This window comes from Leptinotarsa decemlineata, unplaced genomic scaffold (genome assembly GCF_025532065.1).
Source record: "Leptinotarsa decemlineata unplaced genomic scaffold, Ldec_3_MD MMD2_tig00078346_RagTag_RagTag, whole genome shotgun sequence".
In the NCBI taxonomy this organism is placed as follows: Eukaryota; Metazoa; Arthropoda; class Insecta; order Coleoptera; family Chrysomelidae; genus Leptinotarsa; species Leptinotarsa decemlineata.
In genome coordinates, this window is record NW_027412724.1 from 6,179,683 (window position 1) to 6,202,551 (window position 22,869).

Consider the following 22,869-nt stretch of genomic DNA (forward strand, 5'->3'; position numbering starts at 1 on the left):
TATGTTGACATTTGCTTTTCCTATGAAACTTTCTGTTGGGGAGTATTTTTCCAAAAAATGTATCAGTAAAATACAGGGAAATTCATGATTTGACAGGGCATATTCTTTTTCCTTTGCACTTCGAACATGTCGATTTCTTATCAACGTCTAGTATTTATTCTCTTGTAAAGGAATCCAGACATTGTGGTTATCCTAATTGGCAGGTTATCTGTTGAATAGGAAGAGATATATACTTCAACAAACCAAATGACACTGATGAGAGCCCACAGTATGTAGACTTCAAAGTTTATTTTAAGTTACCGACGACATATTTATTTATAATTTTGGAATTGTTCAGCCTGAAGAAACGACACCAGGATTATTTGGGATTTTTCGTTGTCATTTAGTTTTTCGTCTGTTCAGGCTCCTCAGTGATTCCATTAACATCCTCATGTCACCCTTTCAGTGAACACCGTTGGAACTCCTGGACGTCTTGTTGGGTGTAACTCAAGAATCTAGAGACAAATCAGTATACCTCAGTCTGTATCTGTAGAGTAGGGAGTCTAGGTGAGTGTAGGCCCACAGTACTTAGGCGACATGTGACCCATCCTCCCGAGGAGTTGTGTCCTTCAGATCATCGTCCATCCTGTCCTTTTCAGGAAGGTGGACAGGTCACTGGGAGACATCTCCTTTATATCGGCAGGTGTAGGCCAAGACTCGCCGAACACACACTCTCTTATTGACGATAACTCCGGGCACTCGCACAGGACATGCCTGACAGTATCATCTTCCTGTTCACACATCCTGCATAGAGGTGTGTCCACCAGCCCCATATTATGGAGGTGTTCCCTTAGTTGACAGTGACCAGTCAGAAATCCTACTGTTAGGCGTAGATTTTTCCTGGTCATTGCCAAATATTTCTTGGGCGCCAGCTTCCCAGGGTCCCATTTGTATCATCTGACTTTATGTTCTGCTTTATTTGTATTTTGTAGGGTTTATTAAACACAAACCTGGGTTGAATTGCTTCGCTTGTTGCCTGCAGTAGAGGTTGCGCAGTAAGCGCTTTCCGCCACATGCCCAGCCTCAATTTACCCATTCCTACTTGGAAGTTTACACCAGCTGTGCGCAATCGTACCCTGGCCATCAAGGCAACCTCTTTAACGTACAGATCAAGAGGGGTCAGGCCCGTGATTAATTCCATTGCCGCGGTTGGTGTTGTTCTCATGGCTCCTGTGATGTTTAAAGAAGCCATTCGCTGTATTTGGTATAATTTTTGGATGGCCGTTGCTTGTAGAACTTTCGGTCCATACGTTAACATAGGTCTTATTATTGCAGTGTAGATCCAGGTGACCACATGGGGTGAAAGACCCCATGCGCGTCCCACTGTCCTCCGACATTGCTCATAAGCCACGTATGCTCTTTTTGCTTTACTCTGTAGATGAGAGTTCCATGTTAGCTTCCTGTCAAGGATGGTATTTTACCTCTTCAGAGAAGTTTAGTTTGCTTTTGAAGATTTCGGGAGGTTTTGAGCCCGTTAAACTTCTTTTCCTGGTGAAAAGGACCATCTCAGTCTTCTTGGGATTGATCGACAGTGAGTGTTCCTTACAACATGTTTCTATCAATTTGAGCCCATCCTGCACTCTATCGCGCAGTGTGTTTACAAATTTGCCGGTCTGCAAGATAACTATGTCATCTGCGTGTGCAATTGTGTAGAATCCATTTTTGTTAAGGTGATTAATCAGGGTATCCAGGACTATGTTTCAGCGAAGGGGTGATAAGACCCCTCCCTGTGGACATCCCCTCATGACCAGTCCTTTCACTGCGATGTCTTCTACTTTAATACTTATTGGTCTACTAGAGAGCATCTTGAGTGGAGTGTAGTTGCTGGATTCAAGTTACCTTTAGAGGTCCATCTGCTCCCACCCTAGGGGGAAGGTGGCCTCGCTGTTTTTGGGTGCCTTCTCCGTCAGGTCATCGACTGTACCGTTCACATAGCCTCTCCATGGTTTTTAAGAAAACCGATGTGAGACTAATTGGTCGGAATGCTTTTGGTAGGGTGTAGTCCATACTAACTGGTTTGGGTATAAATACTACTCTTACTTCTCTCCACTTACTGGAAATATACCTCAGAGCTAGAGAGGCTCTAAATATTCCAACCAGCAGCATAAGAGTGTCCAGTCCCCACTGAAGTAGGGCTGGTCTTATACCGTCAGGTCCTGGTGACTTGAAGGGGAAAAAGCCCGATATAGCCCATCTTATTTTGTCCTCATCAATTACTGCACTAGCAGATAGCCAGTCGTATTGTGAGGGTGTTGTTGGTACATCCATCCAGTTTGTCGTTACAGGAAAGACATAACCTGGGAAGTGAGTTTCCATAAGAATCTCAGAATTCTCCTGGAGGTTGGCGGCTTTGTCGCCATTTTCTTCGTCAGGATGCCGATACTCTTTTGGTGGTCATTTGAGAATGCCTTCTGTAGCCTAGAAGCTAGTGAAAAGTCTTCGAACGCCTCACATTTGGCTCTCCAGGCTTCTCTTTGCTTTCGTCTGCAGACTTTTTTGAACTCTCTGAGGTTGGCTTGATATATACCCCAGTCCTCTTTGAGTGTTGTATGTTTTGCCTTGTTAAAGGTCGTTCTCGCTGTCTTCCTGAGGTGTTCCAATTCAGGACACCACCATGTGTTGGTTGTGCCATCTGACAGGATTCCTTGTAGGCAGTGTTTATTTTGTTGTGGATAGATACCGTGTACCTTTCCAGTTGCCAGGAGTCAAGACCTCCGTTTCCCGCAGAGCTCCTCTTAAGAGTCGATTGTAGAGAGCTATATCCGTCCTCTTCGGGTCATGGGATTTTACAGTGGTCCTGAGATCCTGGTTTACCGCGGTGGTCTGACAACTATTTTCTGTTTGATAAGTACTGTATCATACTGTTCACGAAATGTGTATTTATTTCATTTTTAAACCATGAAGACCAAGACTTTTGACATGTACTTCTGGTCTGATGTTGAAACTGTTAGCTCTGCTTTCACAACTGCTCTCCTATTCTGAGTTATCTCTGAATCTGTAATTTTCCCTATTGCTGGAACAACGTGATACGGAATTGAAGGTTAATATTGTGTTGGATGGAGACATGTTAATTTTTGTGTGTTTTTTGTGGATATAAACATACAAGTACGTACATATTCATTCGAAAGTTTGCCTGCATTGCCTGTTTGGATTGCTACTTTTTATAAAACCCAAAAATAAAAATGAACCTTCAACACGTGTACTTCAAAAACGAAATCCGTACGCACCATGCTTTTAGGAAGTTTTTATTTTGAAAATACCACTGGAATCGTCCTGTGAAATACACTAATTAATTGTAGAAAATCTGTAAAACACCATTATTCTTTGAAGTATACAGGGTCATTCAAAAGTAGTTTGACAAACTTCAGGAGGTGATTCCCCACAATATTCTAATATGAATTGTCCAAATAAATAAATGTCCGGAAACGCTTTGTTTCCAAGATACAGGATGTTGAAGTTTTATTTTTATTTTCGTTTTTTTCAAATAACTTTTGAAATACTGAACTTAATTAAACGAAACTTGGTAATAGGAGGTTTTTGAGGTGTCGAATTCAAACCTGATGTTCTCATTGCTCTTTCTCGTAGGGGGCGCCACCTACACGTCTTTTTCTTTTTTAAAGATTCATAACTTTTTTGGGTGTACTTCTAGCACATTTTTCAGTAAAAAAATCGATTCCTCTATCATATCTACGTAAATAAGCTACCCTTGTTACCAGTCGCTGTAAGCAACCGTTTTCTAAATATTTGGACTTGAAAACTTCAAGTCGATTATTTGATAATCGATGCATGTTGAAGTTATTACGAATATTTTGCTTTTTTCACAAGAATGCTTTTGGAAATGAATTTGATGGTTTACTCGTTGGAATAGGTCGTTACTGTTGGGTACGTTCCTTTATGACATCCTTAAGCAAAATAGTTATTTTTGTATCAAGGGTGCATAATCAGTATTTGTTTTAATAAAATTTGCAAGAAATGTCAACATTTTATTTCATTAAATTTTGAATATGTAGAATAAACTAAAATAAACAAAACTAAATTGTATTCAAATAAATTGTTGGAAGTGTCCACCTTCAGCGAAGATACAGGCAGTCAGTCGTCTAGTCATTGAATCTCGTATCCTCTCAAAAATTATTGGTGTGTTTCTTATTGTTTCTCAGGCGTCTACTATTCGGTTTCTTAGATCTTCCTCGTTCATTACTGGAGTCTTACAAACTAGTGACTTCAAATGTCGCCAAAAATAAAAATCTATTGGGTTTAGATCTGGGGACCTTGGTGCCCATGCCTGGTTAGGTTCTTCTACACCCCTACCGATCCATCGATTTGGATAGACTGTGTTAAGGAATTCCCTGGCTACAACGCTAAAATGGGCCGGAGCCCCATCATGCATAAACCACATGCGGATACGAATTTCTAATGATACATTCTGAAGTAGTCCCGGCAATTCATTTTCTAAACAGTGTCTGTAAGTTGCGCCATTCAGTCGGAGCGGAAGAAAGAAAGGACCTATCAAGTAATTATCAGTTATTGCCGCCCATACATTTACAGAAAATTGATACTGATAATGCCTTTCATTAACTGCGTGCGGATTTTCGAGAGCCCAAACATGGTTGTTATGAAAGTTTGTGATAGCATTTCGGGAGAAGTTTGCCTCGTCCGTGAAGAGTACATATCTTAAATATTGAGGATTTCCAGCCAGTCTCGTGGCAAAAGAGCTTGTACCCTATGAATATGGTATGGATGAAACTGTTGATCGTGGATAATTCTCTAAACTGTGGACTGAGTAGAATTGACAGCTTCAGCAATTACTCTTGTGCTTGTTTCTGGATTCTCCTCGAGAGCATTCAAAACAGCTTCTTCCAATTCTGGGGTTCGGACTGCTCGTGGTCTTCCAATAATATCAGCTGCCCTCTTAAAGCTACCTGTTTTTGCCAAACGACGGTGGAAACTAGCAAATGTTGGAGCTGAAGGCAGTACACGATTAGGAAATCGCTCCTGGTAAATACGTCTTGCTTCGCGCGCATTGCCATCCGCAAGGCTATAAACGAAATGCATATCGGCTAAATGAGCATTATTGTTTAAATAATCCATTTTTTCAAAATAAGTGTTTTCTACTTCTACTTACGGAAACTTCAACAAAACGTCTAACTGTCACAAAATATGTAATTACCAAAACTACTCATAAACGTCAAATTTATTTCCAAAGCATTCTTGTGAAAAATGCAAAATATTCGTAATAACTTCAACATGCATCGATTGTCAAATAATCGACTTGAAGTTTTCAAGTCCAAATATTTAGAAAACGGTTGCTTACAGCGACTGGTAACAAGGGTAGCTTATTTACGTAGATATGATAGAGGAATCGATTTTTTTACTGAAAAATGTGCTAGAAGTACGCCCAAAAAAGTTATGAATCTTTAAAAAAGAAAAAGACGTGTAGGTGGCGCCCCCTACGAGTAAGAGCAATAAGAACATCAGGTTCGAATTCGACTCCTCAAAAACCTTCAATTACCAAGTTTCGTTTAATAAGGTTCAGTATTTCAAAAGTTATTTGAAAAAAAACGAAAATAAAAATAAAACTTCAACATCCTGTATCTTGGAAACGAAGCGTTTCCGGACATTTATTTATTTGGACAATTCATATTAGAATATTGTGAGGAATCACCTATTGAAGTTTGTCAAAGTACTTTTGAATCACCCTGCATAGTTGTTTCGCAAAATTAATGTGAGAATTTTATCTGTTGATGTTAATATTCATGTCTGAGTATAGATTGTGATAATCTAAACAGTATTTCACATACAAATATTAACTGGGCTAACGAGACGAAATGTGTATCGACAAAGATAATGAACTTTATTTAACTTTTCTTCCTTCGGTAATTACAAAAACAAGCGTAGTTTCGATGATTCATATCGGTCGATATTTTAAAGCAAAAACTTATCTCTCACTACCTCATTTACACGATTTATCTAATCACTTCCGAGTTTTGTACCGTTCGGTGAAATGGCGAAATAAAATATTACCCAAAATAAAATATTATTCATTTATATTAAGACAAAATACTAGCCAGTTATTCAAAATGCAAAAATGACCGTTTTCGGAAATGAAAGAATGAATAAAGGGTGCAGTGTCTGAGTGTCACTATGAACCAGGCGAAATTTTATCCACTTATTTTCTGACTGAAAAGCCTGTCGGTGTTGGTAGAGATGAGTATTTCGAAATTTTCTTTCGAAATATTCATTTAATAGTATATAGATTAACTAAAATTCTCAAAACTGTGTTTTTATATCTGTGAAATTCGAACATAATATCGATTGATTATTTGGACGAGTTTTGTTCCTTGGCAAGTCAAAGAAAAGTCAATTGGCAGTTAAAAAAAGGAGCTGTTTATTAATGAATTTGGGATTCCTCATGAATTCAAACAAAGGTGAACCTATACCCACCCAAGAATAACACCTTGTTGGCAAAATCAATTGTGGTTTTCTCTATTTAGGAGATTATTAATTTCAAAACCACTTCAGAAAAATTACTCTCTCCTTTCACGACACCGCACCCGTTTCATTTGTTGCCGGAACAATATCCGGCAGGAGATGTTAAAGAGGTGGATACCTGACGAATCAATTCCCATTATGATTTCATGAATAAGTAATGGGATCTTGGACCAGAAATCCATTTGCTATGAGAAGTACAGAAATGGTGCGAACTCTGTAATTGAAACAAAATCCATATGTTCGATAATAGTATATAACAGGTACTAAAATTCTTGAATGGACAACTTAAGACCGGTTCATCTTATTCCACTTTGAATATGTACAGGTCGGCCTTGAACTTGATAATTCGACAAAGAATAGAGGAGGAAAAAATCATAAATAGATAATTAAAAGGAGTATATAATATACAAAATTCATCAATTCATGGAGATGAAGTTGAGATCGAAATCACGAATAAAATCTAAACTTCTGCTAAAAACATTCTCCAACCCGCTTTAATTTTTCCATTTTTTGAAAAAAATCCCCAGCTTTTGCAACTTTCACAATTTTACATTATATTGAAGTAACAGAATCACTTGAAAGCTCAAATCAGCATCTTTATTAACTCACAAAAAGCCACACCACACAGCAACGTCACAGACGATAAGCCAATGGTTAAAAGTTAAAAAAAAAACTGGTAGATATTAACCTTTTTTTTTCTGGGCATAGTATCCGTCATGCATCTACATCTGCAGCTTTCTGGAAAGGCATAATAAAGATATAACTAAAATCTCTGCTGGTTGGTCAGACTCTTCAAAGGTCTTTAATGAATTACAATAGACAGATGATACAGAGTAGATCTGAGTTCGCAAAAGCCATAATAGACCCTTAAAACTCTTACACTACCTTACGTAGGTATTTATATCGTTCATTCTGATATTGAACATTCATTATTTCCAAACTTATTATTATATATTCATATGTTGATTTATTTTCATGTACTTACATATATGCTACTCATTATTAATATTGTTGAAGTTAAAAATACATGTGTATATTATAATTGGTTATATGTGAGTGGTTGAGTGGTAGAATAACGTAAGCTAAACTCCGCCAAGATAAAAATAAAGACCATTTATTATTATTATTATATTTTCACCGTAGTGTGCGCTGGCCAGGCCCTATCCCCCGAAGCCCCGGGAGGGCGCGCCAGCCTTATCAACCAATGACCACTCCCAACACCGTGGAGTGAGTGATCATTGAGTCCGAGAATCATGTGCCCTAAGTAAGTGCAGTGAGCCAAGAATGACAGCCTTCTGCATCTGTGTGGCTAAGATTTCTGCTTTAGTGTGGCAAGCCGGTATGATTTTAAGATTTTATAGTAGAGAGGGCATCATTCCACCAAGGACTCCAATAATCAGAACAACCATTTTGACGGAGTAGTCTGGATAGAGTCTGCGGAGTTCGAAGAAGAAATTTCGATATTTTATCCGTTTTTCCTCCTCTTTTCGAACGATATTCGTCTCGCCAGGAGCTGGTCTGGTGGTCGAGAAGGACTACTTCAGGCTTATTCGCATGTATGAGCCTGAGGGTGGGGAACGAATAGTTCCAATAAATTCTGCACTTCTCGTTCCCCACAACAGATTCAATATGCCCCGTAGCGTAGGGCAACACCGGTGTGTCGTCAATACCGTAAGAGTGCCGTAGATGGTAATATAGCACTCTTAGAGCCGCGTTATGTCAATGGATATAAGCTGAGACCGCATATGCTGGACATGCTGATAGCAAGTGCATTAGAGTCTCAGGCGCCTCGTGGCAGGCCCTGTCAGGAACCTCTATACCCATCACACGACTGCGGTAGACTAAGGGTGTTGAAGATGTTGAAGACACCATCCTGGCAAGCCATGATGAACCCCTCAGTTTCCGACTTCAGCCCACTCGACCTGAGGAAAGCGAAAGTCAGGCGCTATGATAAGCCAAGGTCGTCAATGTTATTGAAGAACACCATAAGCATTGGCTTATCTTTGTGTTTCCGCAGAAGTGAGGTGATCTCTGCGGCTTTTATATGAGCTTTTTGCTGAACGGGTTTCAACTCGGTGACAGAGTTGTGGTTACCTCGTTCAGTGTCGAAAACTAAACCGAGTTCATCAGCTGCTCGGGCAGCTGCCCTGAAGAGAAATGTGCCAATTCCTGCTCTGTCATGGTCACGGACCATGCAGAGAAGGGGATCCGAACTCTTGACGACTTTTCAGCAATAATAATAAACAACCGTGGGACGGTTGTTTATTATTAATATTATATGTTGGATAATGTTGGATACATAACAGGTTCAAATTTCCGTTTATTCAGTTATTAAAAAAAAATAAAGCAATCTGATCTAAATTATATTCTTTGAAAATCTACGTGTATTTTTGTACTTAATTATTTACAGAAGGAAGAACAGTGAAATAGAATTAGAAAGTTGATTGACTCACCTGAAAAGAGCATCAACTTTAATTTTGTGGACTTCTCTTCCGAGGTAATTACAAGCCCGCCTTTCCATTGTGATTCTCTACCCCAAACGATCAGATTGCATAAAACGTCGAAATTATTCGATAAATCGTGTGAATGAGGTAGCGTGAAAGATACGTTTTTGCTTAAAAAAAAATACCATTGACCGATATGAATCATTTAGACTACATGTGTTTTTGTAATTACCTCGGAAGAAAAGTTCACAAAATTAAAGTTGATGATCTTTCCAGGTAAGTCATTCAACTTTCTAATTCGATATCAGTTTTCCAAAAAACGTGTGAAAACTGCATAATAATGAAATTTTGCAATAATTTCCGTCAAATGTGCCAATCCAAAAAATGTCATAGTGTTCAGAGTTGAAATGAATCAAATAAGGTTATTGGAATGACCGTTTGAATCAAGTTTTAAAATCAACTTTTAAAATTATCTTTTGGTGAAAATCAAAATCCTAATCTTAATATGCAGAGAAACTGAAATTATTGCAGGGATCAAAATTTTTGGCGACATCATCATTGTACTGCTGTTACTGTTACATTTCTGTTGTTTTTTTCCGTACGTGTTTAATTATGAATATTCATTATAGTTATTTGAAAATCTGAAGGAAATCCAATATTTTTTATTTGAAATTATTTCAAAAAATATTGAGGACATGTATATAACTCACTGTTTTTGAAACAAACGCTTTTAAGGGCATATAATTATTTACAAAAAATTGTTGTAACGAATTGATAATTTTGTTAATTGCCTAGAAGGTTACCATAAAACATGTAAATGGCTTATTAGACTGATTATCACAATAATTTGGTTTATCAGTTCATATACTAAATCCATGGAAGTAGATGTAAATTTCCTCCTAAATAGATATTCTGTAAATAAAAAACCAAACATGTACTGAAGAATAGAACGAACGGATGCTTAAACACACCTTCATTTTGTTACAAGTATTAATTGCTTCATTGCTTTGTTCCTTCGTTTCATGTCATCTCCTTTATATAATACAAAAGTGTTGAGTCTCCAGAAAGAGGTAACCATCAAATGTCCTAATCACTGCCAAATGAATTTCGTGTACTTGGATATTAAGAGAAAAGTTTTAGGAATAATCAGTAAGTTTCTTCACTATACGGATAGTGAGGAAACTTTGGAAGGAAGGAATAAACTAATTCAATATTTCAAAAATTCAGGTTTTATTGATGTATTAATTTTTTTCCTGTCTTCGGAAGTTCTTCACTTTCTTTATGATTATCAAAAAGTAGAAAACCCAAAGTTTTTTTTCAAAAAGTTGAATCTTCTAAGAATATTCTCCTTTCAATTAGACGTAGAACAAACATAATAAATAAATGTACATTCATAATTTGAAATGAAATTAAAAATTACTGAATGTACAGGGTGTTTATAACTCGTGTTTTAATCAGAAATGAAGATGACATGAAAATATTTTCAATGAATAGGTCATTATTATTTGCTTGTTTAAATTTTCAGATTTCAAATAGGAGCCATTTACAAAATACGTCTAATTTCACCCTCTATAACAGACCGTCTTCCTCAGGTTTTGACGAAGTTGCGAATGACTCAAAAGAAATTGTTTCTAGTCAATATGTCCTGAATTTTAGAATTTTCTTTCATTATTGTACCTATATCGGAACTTGTGATGCACTGTTTGGAACCTTTGATGTAGTAATGAATATTACTGGAGTTTTTTCCCAACATCAAACCGTTATTTCAACACCTCGACATGTGCTTCGACCACCAAGTGATCATCTTGGTTTGATCTTCCTCTTGAAGATGATCACTTGGTGATCGAAACACGTGGCTAGGCGTTAAAATAACGGTTTGGTGTTGGGAAAAAACTCCACTAATATTCCAGGAATCGACCTTGAATTTTAAGCGATAATGGTGAATGATAATGTGTTGACAGATATCTTTGAACGACTAACAAACCGTAGCGTATAGGGTTGATTTCCGAATTATTCAATGAGCCCTTGTTTTCCCTGAAATCCATAAAGTGCGATACCCATCATTTCGACAACCATTTTTCTTTCATTGGGACACTGTAGTAGGCTTAAACGCAAGCCGTACGGATTTTATTCAGTTCCACTTTTTATTAGCATATAGTAAGTTCGTGCTTCTTATGTGATGTAAACATCGGCGAGAAAAGTGACGTTCATCAAGATTTGAATGATGTTCAGAAAATTTCTGTGAGTTTACTATTCAAAGAATTATGCACCATTAAGATATTACCAATTAGTAAATATCACTTATTTAGTTTCATCTTTATGTTGTCGGGATATGGATATAATTGTGTTATGATTTGATTCGATTCTTGGAATGTTACACATAAGTAAAACACAAAGGAATATTAATACAGTTTTTTTAAAGCGCATACTAGTGTCTCATATTAGTGATGACTTCTTAGGTTTTGTAAAATATTGAAGTTTACAATCATTTGGAACGTAGAATACTCATGTTAAAAATATTTTTATATTATCTTGGCTTTGGCCGAATGAACGGATTTTAGAGGAATTCATATTTTCAGAGAAATAAGCAAAACTTATGTTAGAGTTCTTTATGTAATGCCTTGCATTCTGAATATTATTTATCACGTTTTCCTGATTATAACTAAATTGAAACGGTTCTTCATAATATTTGCATATCTTAGGGGTTGAAAAATTGATTACGGCTATTTTATTCTTTTTGCCTCATTCGTTTAAGAATCTATGCTTTATCATAATTATTAGTTTAATGAATATTCGATATAATATATTTCTTTTTAAATCTGCTCCTGGAATTTTTCGGTGGTAGATAATCGCCTATTAAAAGAATACATGTATGAGTATAAATTAATATATCGGAACCTTTCTGATTGACTCGGCCGTTACTTGATAAAGATCCATAGTAATTTCACAAACTACACCGGAAACGATATGATCTTCACAAACTTTATTTTAAAATTTCACGACATGTAGCTGTTTCGTAGTGAATAACATACTTAACATACGTGACATATATTATTCACTGCGAAAAATCTACTGTGATAGCGACACACGTCGTGATATTTTGAAATTAAAGTTTGTCAAAATATTTAAAAATATTTCATCAAATTCAAAATTATCCATAAGAAAATAACAATTGGTAGTTGGGACGTTGGTGGTTTGACCAATTTTTAAAACCGGTTTTAAAAATTCGTCAAACCACTTATGCCGCGATAAAAACTTGGCAAGCAACTTGGGTGTCACACCAATATTTGATTCCACTTATGTTTTCAGTGTTAGATTTTAGCTCCCGTTTCCTCTTCATCCTCACTGGATGATAATGCGTTTTTCATTTCCTCTAAAGTTTTTGCATTTTGCAGTAGCTTTTCCTTGGCTTTTTGTTCTTTCATATTTTGTACATGTTTTTGCTTTCTCAAATCATCCAAAGGAACAATTCGTTCAGGCCAGTCTCAACTCCCTACACTGTAGGTTAATGGACTGATACCTATCAGAAAACAACTACTCCCCTGGCTAATACCACGAAGGGCGTTGGATTATATCCGACAGGTGTCAGTGCAGAATTCTTCACTGAAATTATTCCTGCATATTCTTTTGGCGATACAACTGCCTCAATAGATTTTCAATTATTGGAACACACTTGCAGACCGGTTTCGGGCTGTTTGGCCACTCGTCAGTGCAAGGTAGTGTCCTATCATCAACATAAAGTGCATGATTTCCGATAATTGAAAATTGAATTCCTTCGGAGTATCATTCCTCGAACTAGGCTGAAGCGGACAACAAACAACAGGTTTGTCATCGCCCCATCTGCCTGTGTACGAGGTAACCAACTGTATATCCGAAATTTGTCCAATTCCTCGTATAAGGAAAGAAAACTTTTCACATATAGTTAGTTGGCATACTTGAAGACTGGCTATAAATCAAATCATCTAAAGGAACAATTCGTTCAGCCCAGTCTCATCTCCCTACATTGTATCGTCAACAGCATATACAGGAATAACTCGAGTGAAGAATCCTGCACTGACATCTGTCGGATATAATCTAACGTCATTCGTGGTATTAGCCAGGGAAGTAGTTGTTTTCTGATAGGTATCAGTCCATTAACCTACAGTGTCGGGAGTTGAGACTGGCCTGAACGAATTGTTCCTTTAGATGATTTGATTTGCAGCGTCTGTTTCTCCAGAGCAATCTCTTCATTCTGAGTTTGCTTCATCAGTGTGTTCAGCACTGGTGATCTGATTGCTTTTTTTTTGGAGATAATATTTTTCTTTTATCCTTGTTGGTAATAGAATTTCTTCTTACATAGGACAATAGGAGGGTAGAGTCTATGTTTAGATTAATTTGTGAAGATGCAGGTCCTGGAAATAAGTTCTTGGGTTTATCCTTTCCTGTAGTAATATTAGGAGAGTCAACATTTTTCATAGGCTGTATGGTTTCAGCCTTGCTAATCTCGAGCCTCAGACCTGCGGCTTCTTTTGTTTTGCTGTTTTGCTAGCCAGTTCAGTAATACGTTCAGCTTGTTCTCGTTAGCGTTGACCAAACGCACCACCAATGTTGTATTGGGGTTGTGGAGGAGAGCTTGAGGTTCAGCAGTACGCTATTTTATGGTGTAGCCAACCTTTCCCCGAGATCCAATCCGTGATCACTATGTAGCTTTGGTCTGTCCACGACGGAAAGAGGTGACTTTTCCACTATTTTTCCCCTATCTCGCTGTTCAGATGTTTCGAGCATAAGTTATGTACATGCATACACGATCAAATGTATTCCGAAATGTTTGTATGGAAAAAATAACAATACCGAAAATGGTGGTGGGTTGCTAGAACGAGGGCTCTACGTTTGCGATTTGTATGCTTCCACTGCTCGAGACGAACCAGTGGAATAAACCTAAAGCCTGGTACGGGTGTGAAGTTATCCACATCCACAGAGTACACTGAGAAAAAAATATTGAAGTAAAAAGGGGAGGAAATGTTTATAAAATTGGTAACATGAAAAATCGACTGTGTACACCTATCAAACTGAGATGTTATTTCTGATGACCGAATCGACAAGAAAAACATCACGCCATAGTTTTAAAGGCCGTCTAAGGGGCGGAAATGAGGTGGAAACTTAAAAATATCGTATCCATTAAAAATTGAATTTGTACACCTACAGGATTGAGATATATTATTTCTGATACCGAATCGACGGGCAAAATACCACGTCATAGTTTTACAGGCCATCTCAGGGGGCAGAAATAGGGTGGAACTTCAAGAAATCGTATCATCTATACACCTACAAGATTGAGATATGTTATTCCTGAAGACCGAATCAACGAGAAAAACAACACGCTATAGTTTTGCCGGCCGTCTGAGGGTGTTTAAAATGGAGTAAAAATATTTATAAAATTCGTAACATGAAAAATCTACTTTGTACACCTATCAAACTGAGATGTGTTATTCCTGATGATCGAATCGACAAGACCGATAAAGTCGATTTTTTATGTTATGAATTTTATAAATATTTCCACCCCATTTTCACCCCCTCACATGGCCTATAAAACTATGTCGTGATGTTTCTCTTGTTGATTCGGTCATTAAAAATGACATATCTCAATCTTGTAAGTGTACACATTCAATTTTTGATGATACGATTTTTTGAAGTTTCCACCCCGTCAGATGGTCTGTAAAACTGTAGCGTGATGTTTTTCATGTTGGTTTGGTCATCAGGAATAACATAACTCAGTTTGATAGGTGTACAAAGTCGATTTTTTGTGTTACGAATTCTATAAATATTTCCACCCCTTCAGATGGCCTAAAAGCTAGAACGTCAAGAACGCTAAGACAGTCAACAAGCGTATCATATTGGAAAAGGTAAGTTTACAAAGTCGTTAAATGAAAAAATAATAGTTTAATATTTTTTTCTCAGTGTACTCTGTAGATGTGGATAACTGCACACCTGTAAGCATAATTATTTAAAAATAATATCAACATTTATCCTTCATTCACCAAGATGATTCCATCGAAATGAGTGCAGTTCCATGATATGGATTTCAAGCAAACGCTTTCGGTATAATAATTTCAGATAAAATCTCGAGACTTGTATATAGAGGGATTTATGGAATAACCAAACGCTCAAGTCATTTGCTTTCCTCGTACACCAAGCTCAAAATACTTTTGCCCTTTCATAGTTTTGAAAATTTCTCGCGTATAATAATTCATGGTAAAATCATTCAACCTACGGTTTGAGGTTACTCTCAAATTATTATACAGTGTGTCTCACTTCTCATGGAAACACCCCCGTATCTTCCGTAATATTCGAGGTAGAACGATGAAACTCTCAGGACTGATGGTGCTCAAAATGCACCTACCACCTGAATGGGGTTGGCCAAAGTGATATACACTGTCCGCCACTCGTGATGAAACACCCCATTTTTACGGTAAAACATACCAGGGGGCAAAATATGCTCAAAATTCCTTCAGATTCGTGATCAGGACTACCAACTTACTATGAATACACTTTTTTTCCTGAAAAAAATTAAGTCCTGAAAAATCCGAATTTGTCTCACTTCTTATGGAAACACCCCCGTATCTTCCGTAATATTCGAGGTGGAACGATGAAACTCTCAGGACTGATGGAAATGCTCAAAATGCACCTATCACCTGAATGGGGTTGGCCAAAGTGATATACACTGTCCGCCACTCGCGATGGAACACCCCATTTTAGGTAAAACATATTACGGCGCAAAGTAGTTTGCTTCCAGTACCTGAACCCCTTCATTCTATCTGGAGAGTAATCTCAGGTATGAAAGATACAGATGCTGTGAGATGCTATCATCCATCTTGAGCCTATCTGAGGAAAATGTCACAGCACCACATTCTCGGATTATCGAGATAGTGTGAAGCAGTGTATGAAAAATTATCGATGGCGGCATCTATTATAACTGAAGAAGATTATTCGTAAAACTAATTCTGGTTGCTGAACTTCCAAATTCTATCCCAACCAGAAGTGAGAGCTCTCGATCGATGAGCAAAAACTGCAAAAAATGAAAAAAAATCATATTCAAAGGTTCACATCTCGAAAACTGTACAATTCTGATCTTTGGCTGTGGACACTTTCAATCAGCACATCAAGAACTACAACATATCAAAATTTCGGCAAAATTTAAGGCAAGCAATTTCTCATAAGAAATGTGCGGGGTCCTTTATCAAAATATTAAGGAAACATTTTACCATCCGAAACAAAATTAATCTTCATACTCATTGCAACACCGAAACAACTGTTAATTTAAAAAAAAAATCGCACTCGGTGAACAGGTAGAATTTAGATTATTTTACTTACTTGCTGAATTGTTGTCTGAAATCATTTGAAGGGATTGAATTTCATCAGTTTCATTGAATCATGCGGTGCCCTGACATCACCATGGAAAACAGTTGCTCATTGATATTTACTGTCAACCTGACAATATTGTTGAAAGATCTTGTTGTATTAACCCCCAGACCAGTTTTCATTGCATTTTTTGTTTCTAGTATTGTTGTTCTTTGAATCACCGTTGTTCCTGTTGTTTCTGCCGTGTTTTGTTCCCATTGTGTTCATTGTTTCTGTATTTGTGTTGTGTTCGTGAGTTCCTGTTCATATTTTAATATTTCTGAAGTTCCCATTTTAACTGATATCAGCTCATTTTGATTGACAAAGTTCAACATGGCACGTCTGTCACTTCAAGCAAAAATTGAAATTGTTTTAATTGTTGGTGAAGGGGTGAGGTCTCATCGTGAAGCGGCCGCTGAATTTAATACAAGACACCCGCTAGAGGTAGCTGTACACCCTGGAATTATACATAAAATATATAATCTATTCGTGAGCACCGGCCAAGCAACAAAGGACAGAAAAATTGTAAAACATCATATTGATGATGACACGATATTGGCGGCTCATCAAGCTGATCCTAGAATTAGTTTAAGAAACTTATCGCTTCAACTCAGTGTGAGCCGCAGTAAAATATGGAGGTGTTCAAAGAGGCATAAAATGCATGCTTTCAAACCCAAATTTTCACATACTTTGCACGAAGGAGATGAAATCCGCCGTATGGAGTATAGTTTATGGATTCAGGGAAATTATCTCAATGACAGGAATTTTTTAAAGTATATCTTATACAGTGATGAGGCTCGCTTTACCACGAATGGTGTTGTATATTCCCAGAACATGAGGTTTTGGGCTGAACAAGATCCAAATTGGGTGGTGAATTGTAGAGACCAAATATCTCAGAAAGTTGATGTGTGGTGTGGTATCCTGAAGAAAATATTATCGGGCCATTTTATTTCTATCAAAATTTAAACGGACGACTATTCGTTGATTTTCTCGAAAATGCATTTTCCGATGTGTTGGAAGAACTACCTTTGGATGTGAGACACAGCATGATTTTTCAGTTAGATGGTTCACCAGTTCACAATAGTGGCATAACAAGGGTTTGGTTGAATAGAAATCTACCTATGAAATGGATAGGACCCAATAGCCCTCTCGAAGTATGGCCACCACGATCCCCAGATTTAACTCCACTGGATTTTTGTTTATGGGGAAACTTGAAAAATAAAGTTTATAAGGATAGGCCAACAAATAAGGAAGATCTCTGTGCAAGAATTATACAAGCGTGTACAGAAATCACACCTAGAGAACTGAGAAGAGTTGGAGGAAATAATAGAAGGCGCATAGAAAAATGTGTTCGATTGGAGAGAAATTTCATAGAAGGCACGAAAATATAAAATTGTCAACAGTTAAATCATTTGAAATTGATTGTTTTGTTTTTTAATTGATAATGTGATTTTGAAAGTAGTACTTCGAAAGAATTTTGAACTACATAACATTTTTCGCCACAAAATATCCTTGTTTTTTTTTAAATAATGGAAAAATGAGAATATGAACTAACATTAACCATCCTAAAACCTCACTGATTACATGTTTCCGTTCCTCTTACAAAATTTCCATTTTCTCTCTTATTGAGAAGGAATAACTTCCTGACAACAAAATAAAAAATAAATTATTTATGTGAAAACAAAAGTCGAGTTTCTCTTAAACGATTTCGTTCATGTTTTGATGTCAAAACCAAAAAAAATCTACTTCAGTTATTACGGAAGATACGGGGGTGTTTTCATGAGAAGTGAAACAAATTCGGATTTTTCAGGACTGAAATTTTTTCAGGAAAAAAGTGTAATCATAGTAAGTTGGTAGTCCTGATCACGAATCTGAAACAATTTTGAGCCTATTTTGCCCCCTATTAAAAATGGGGTGTTCCATCGCGAGTGGCGGACAGTGAATATCACTTTGGCCAACCCCACTCAGGTGGTAGGTGCATTTTGAGCATTTCCATCAGTCCTAAGAGTTTCATCGTTCCACCTCGAACATTACGGAAGATACGGGGTTGTTTCCATAAGAAGTGAGAAATTCTGATTTTTCAGGACTGAATTTTTTTCAGGAAAAAAGTGTAATCATAGTAAGTTGGTAGTCCTGATCACGAATCTGAAGGAATTTTGAGCCTATTTTGCCCCCTTATATGTTTTACCGTAAAAATGGGGTGTTCCATCGCGAGTGGCGGTCAGTGTATATCACTTTGGCCAATCCCATTCAGGTGGTAGGTGCATTTTGAGCATTTCCATCAGTCCAGAGAGTTTCATCGTTCTACCTCGAATATTACGGAAGATACGGGGGTGTTTCCATGAGAAGTGAGACACACTGTATATACTCGAGGCAATTGCTGAGAAAAATTTCAAAAGTTAAGGAGATTTCTAAAAAGTTGCACTCGTAACCTCCGGTTAATGGTTGTCTCACGAAGTCAAAATCAGTTGTTAATGTCAATAACAGAGAATTCATTCATTTTAATGTTGTGTAAAAAATCAACGCTACCTAATATTTTCGTGAAACAAACTGATAATGGTTTCGACGTTATCATAATGCAAACCGCTGTTGAGCAGTTCGATACAAAAACAATAGTTCTTCTCCTAGAGAGGTCGTCGATTGGGTTGGTCACCTTTAATATACAAATACCAGGAAAAGATCAGCTAAAATAAAAATGTTAAGCCCACAGCTTTCGATAAAAAAACTTCCTAGAAAAAAGAAGACAGATCGTTTGATTTTGTAAAAAGTACTGAGGAATGAAATCGTACATTCTTCTCATATATTCTCAATAACTAGCGTTATTTATCAATACGGGCGATGCTTGACGATACTTAGTTACAGTTGGGACCAGAGAATGAATACACATGAGTCATCAATAAAATAAGCGATAAAACACATACTTTTATATAGCTTCCTATGTTTTATACTACTTGTATTTGTGAATAATATTACTTCGGTTTTGTCCTAGACGGATATTTTCAAACGAATACAATAATTGTAACATCTACATCCATCAATTTATTAGCATCCTTCTCTTCTACTGGTGAAAAAAGACACAACAGTTGAAGTTTGCATTCAAATTGAGAGCTCTTATTTGGATGATGGCTCGTACTCAATCCTTTGACAGTTTCAATTCTTTTATACTACGAAAATAGTTATTCTCACGGGGAAGTAGTCACATAATTGACATTAGTTTGTCAACTTATATTCGAGATGCCTAAATAATATGTATTCTTTCATTGTCTGAACTCTAGAAATATTTCGAAAAGTTCTGGGTTTAGAAATCTGAAAATTTAGAGTAAGAAATAACTGACAATGATCTTCTATTATTCTGTGAAGTCAAAAACTAAATTGAGGGATGGAAAAACTTAAAAAAATTCAGAAATCTATCATAATTACCATAAAACATCTTGAAGAGAGATTCCAACAGATTCGTTAAAACCTCCAGCAGTGGAGGAAATAGTGTAGATTAATCGCTTTATGTATCTGAAGAAGTCAATAATTTCACTGCGGCTCTAATTCTTTCTTGTCATCCTTGGTAGTTACTGAACACACGTATGTATTGTCTATTATAAATTATCAAAATCAATACAAGAGTGTTAAGAGTTCAGAACGAAGTGGCCAAATCTTATTGGCTTTTAGGGATCAATCATCTTCTTCATTCATTTTCTTTTCAGATACCATTGACACCTCCATCGATTATACGTAAGAAAAAAGGTAAAAATATTAATATGTTCGTTATTTGATTTTTTTTTATTCATTCCATAAAAGACAGTGAAGCTTTTTTTGAATCTTGAAACCCTCTTTCCCAGACAAAATGGAAGGTTGGAAAAGAGGATCAATAATGATTGTTATGTTGATACAATATTCCTTTTTTTAAAAATTTGGCCTCATCTAATATCCATTCAACTTCTCCGACAAAGTTATCAATTTCTTTTTTCCTATTATTAGTCATCAATTTTCCATTAAAAAAATGCTGGAACAAGAGAGTTGAAAATTCTAAAAATTGGGTTAACATGGAAGTGAAATTGTCAAGTAATGAGTTGAAAAACCTGCATTTGTTACATAAAATCTATCCCGGTGCCTTTGACGATGTTTATAGAAAGGCTAAGAAAAAACACATTGAATTAATTAAATGTACTAAAAAAAACCATTATCAGCATAAAATTATAAATGCTTCTGATCCTCATAAAGTGGCTTGGAATGTTATTAATGAAATTTCCAACAAAAAGAAGAAAAACGAAAGTGTTCAAATAATGCATAATGGCATCATACACGAATTTATTTAATAACTTCCTTGTCAACTCACCAAGACAAATTATTAGTAAGCGATTTACAATTCGATGAGAAGGCCGATTATCGCATTATGAATGAGAATAAAAATTAATTTTTTCTCAAACCTTTCATACCGGGGGAACTTCTCTGCCTCTTAAACAATAAACTTAAAAATAAATATTCATCTGGATATGACGAAGTCCCATTAATTCTACTCAAGAAATGCCTTCCTGCAATTATAGAACCATTCACATTTTAGTGAACCTATCATTTCTCACTGGGTCATTTCCGAAGTCTCTCAAAATTGGAAGGGTAATTCCCATTCATAAGAAAATGGACAGATATAAATTGGAAAATTATAGACCAGTCACCATCACATCGGGTTTTTCGAAATTTTTTGAACACGCATATCTTGATAGACTTTTGGATTTCTTAAATAGGTTCAAACTCTTGACAGATTATGAACAATGTTTTCGAGTTAATAGATCTGCCAATACTTCAGTAATTTCTTTTTTCGATACACTGTTTGAATATTTGGAGGCAGGCGAGTGTCCTGTTAGGATTTTTTGTTATCTCAGCGGGGCATTCGACTGCGTCAATCATAATGATTTGTTGTCAAAGTTACACTCATACGGCATTCGTGGCGTAGCACATTCCTGGATTTCATCATTTTTAGAAAATAGGCAACAATATGTTTCATTTAAAAACAACAGTACGAGTACTTATGATAAATGTAATTCAAGTTTGTTAAATATTTCAATAGGTGTTCCGCAAGGATCGGTATTAGAGCCTATATTGTTCCTTTTATATACACATGATTTGGAATTACAAATTAGGAATACTTCTTTAACACTTTATGCCGACGATACGTCTTTAATAGTTTCTGACATGGATGAAAATTCACTTTTAGACAAATGTAAAACTTTGAAATCTGTTATGAACTGGTGCGGAGCTAATTCTCTCTATCTCAATGCTAACAAAACATAATTGGTTAGATTTCACAATCGACAAAAACATTGCGTGCCTATTCAATTTCAAATTAAGAACATGTCAATTCTGGAAAAAGAAGGGACAAATTTTTTGGGAACTATAACTGATGCATGTTTGACATGAAAACAACACTGTTCGAATTTAACGAGTAAAATTAACTCATTAGGTTATCTCTTTAGAAACCTAACAGATATCTTGACAGATCAGCAACTTTTGGCACTATACCATGCACAAGTAGCTTCCAGACTGAGACATGGCATATGTATGTGGGGTAATTCGACTTCGATATCAAATGTATTCGTTGCGCAGAAGTATATTTTAACAATAATGGCCAAAGCCTCAAAAAGGGCCTCTTGCAGAAGTTTATTTAGACAATTTAACATTTTAACTCTTGTCAGCATGTATATATTCGAATTGTCAATTTTTGTCTTTAAAAACAAACATAAATTTATCACCAATGGAATCATACATAGTAGGAATACTCGTCAAAAATATAACTTCCACATACATTATTGTAAATATAAGGTTATATATTCACCTTATGTGATGAGCCCAAATATCTTTAATAAGTTACCAAAAGACATTAAGAAGCTCAATAAAATTAATGAATTTACCCGAAATCTGAAAAAGTATTTAATTGATAGTTGTTTTTATAATCTAGGCGAATTTTTTATATCATAAGAGTGTTTTATGTTGATACGGACACTGCGTTTTCATGTGTTCTTCATTGCTGGACAAATCCTATACATACTTATATGTCAAACGGATAATCAATAAATAAATAAAATACTAGATATTCTTCTTGGCAAGTCCTGTGTTTTGAGATTTTGAAGAAATTTTTGCAAAACGGTCTCTACTTATTGAAGATTCCAGGGCCACCGGACCTTATAGAACAGGAACCCTTAAATATCAGACCTTCGTTATTTTATGAAAGCTGAAAGTTTCTCAGCACGTGGCTCCAAAATGAGTAGGGAACTCCTGGAGTACTATGAACTTTGGATCATCGTGGCTTTGACGTGAAATGTTCAATTAAACAATTCGGCAATTTTCTTGGAATTTCCAATTCTCCAATTTTTGTGCCAACAATCGTGTATGCCTACAAAATTCCAATAATTAAGCAACTTTAGAGGCTTTTATAACTTTTTAATAAACCCGTATCCGAATGTTTTCCAATTTTCCAAGAAAGTCAAAAATTTAGAAGAAAGTCTGATGTATTAAGAAAAAGAAAAAATTC

General features: G+C 36.3%; 1 protein-coding gene across 6 annotated transcripts in view; it reads left to right on the top strand.

Annotated features, from left to right (window-relative positions):
* The window catches only part of ATP7 (copper-transporting ATPase 1), a 112,563-nt gene that overhangs the window by 25,379 nt on the left and 64,315 nt on the right, over window positions 1–22,869 (top strand). The window contains exon 1 of one of the 6 annotated variants that reach the window (XM_074185803.1): window positions 11,103–11,213. The exons of the other annotated variants lie outside the window; for them this stretch is intronic. Within the exon in view, the coding sequence (XP_074041904.1) occupies window positions 11,194–11,213 (20 nt within the window). The 5' untranslated portion in view covers window positions 11,103–11,193. Of the gene's footprint in view, window positions 1–11,102; window positions 11,214–22,869 lie in introns of those variants that run through there. 6 annotated transcript variants of the gene reach the window in all.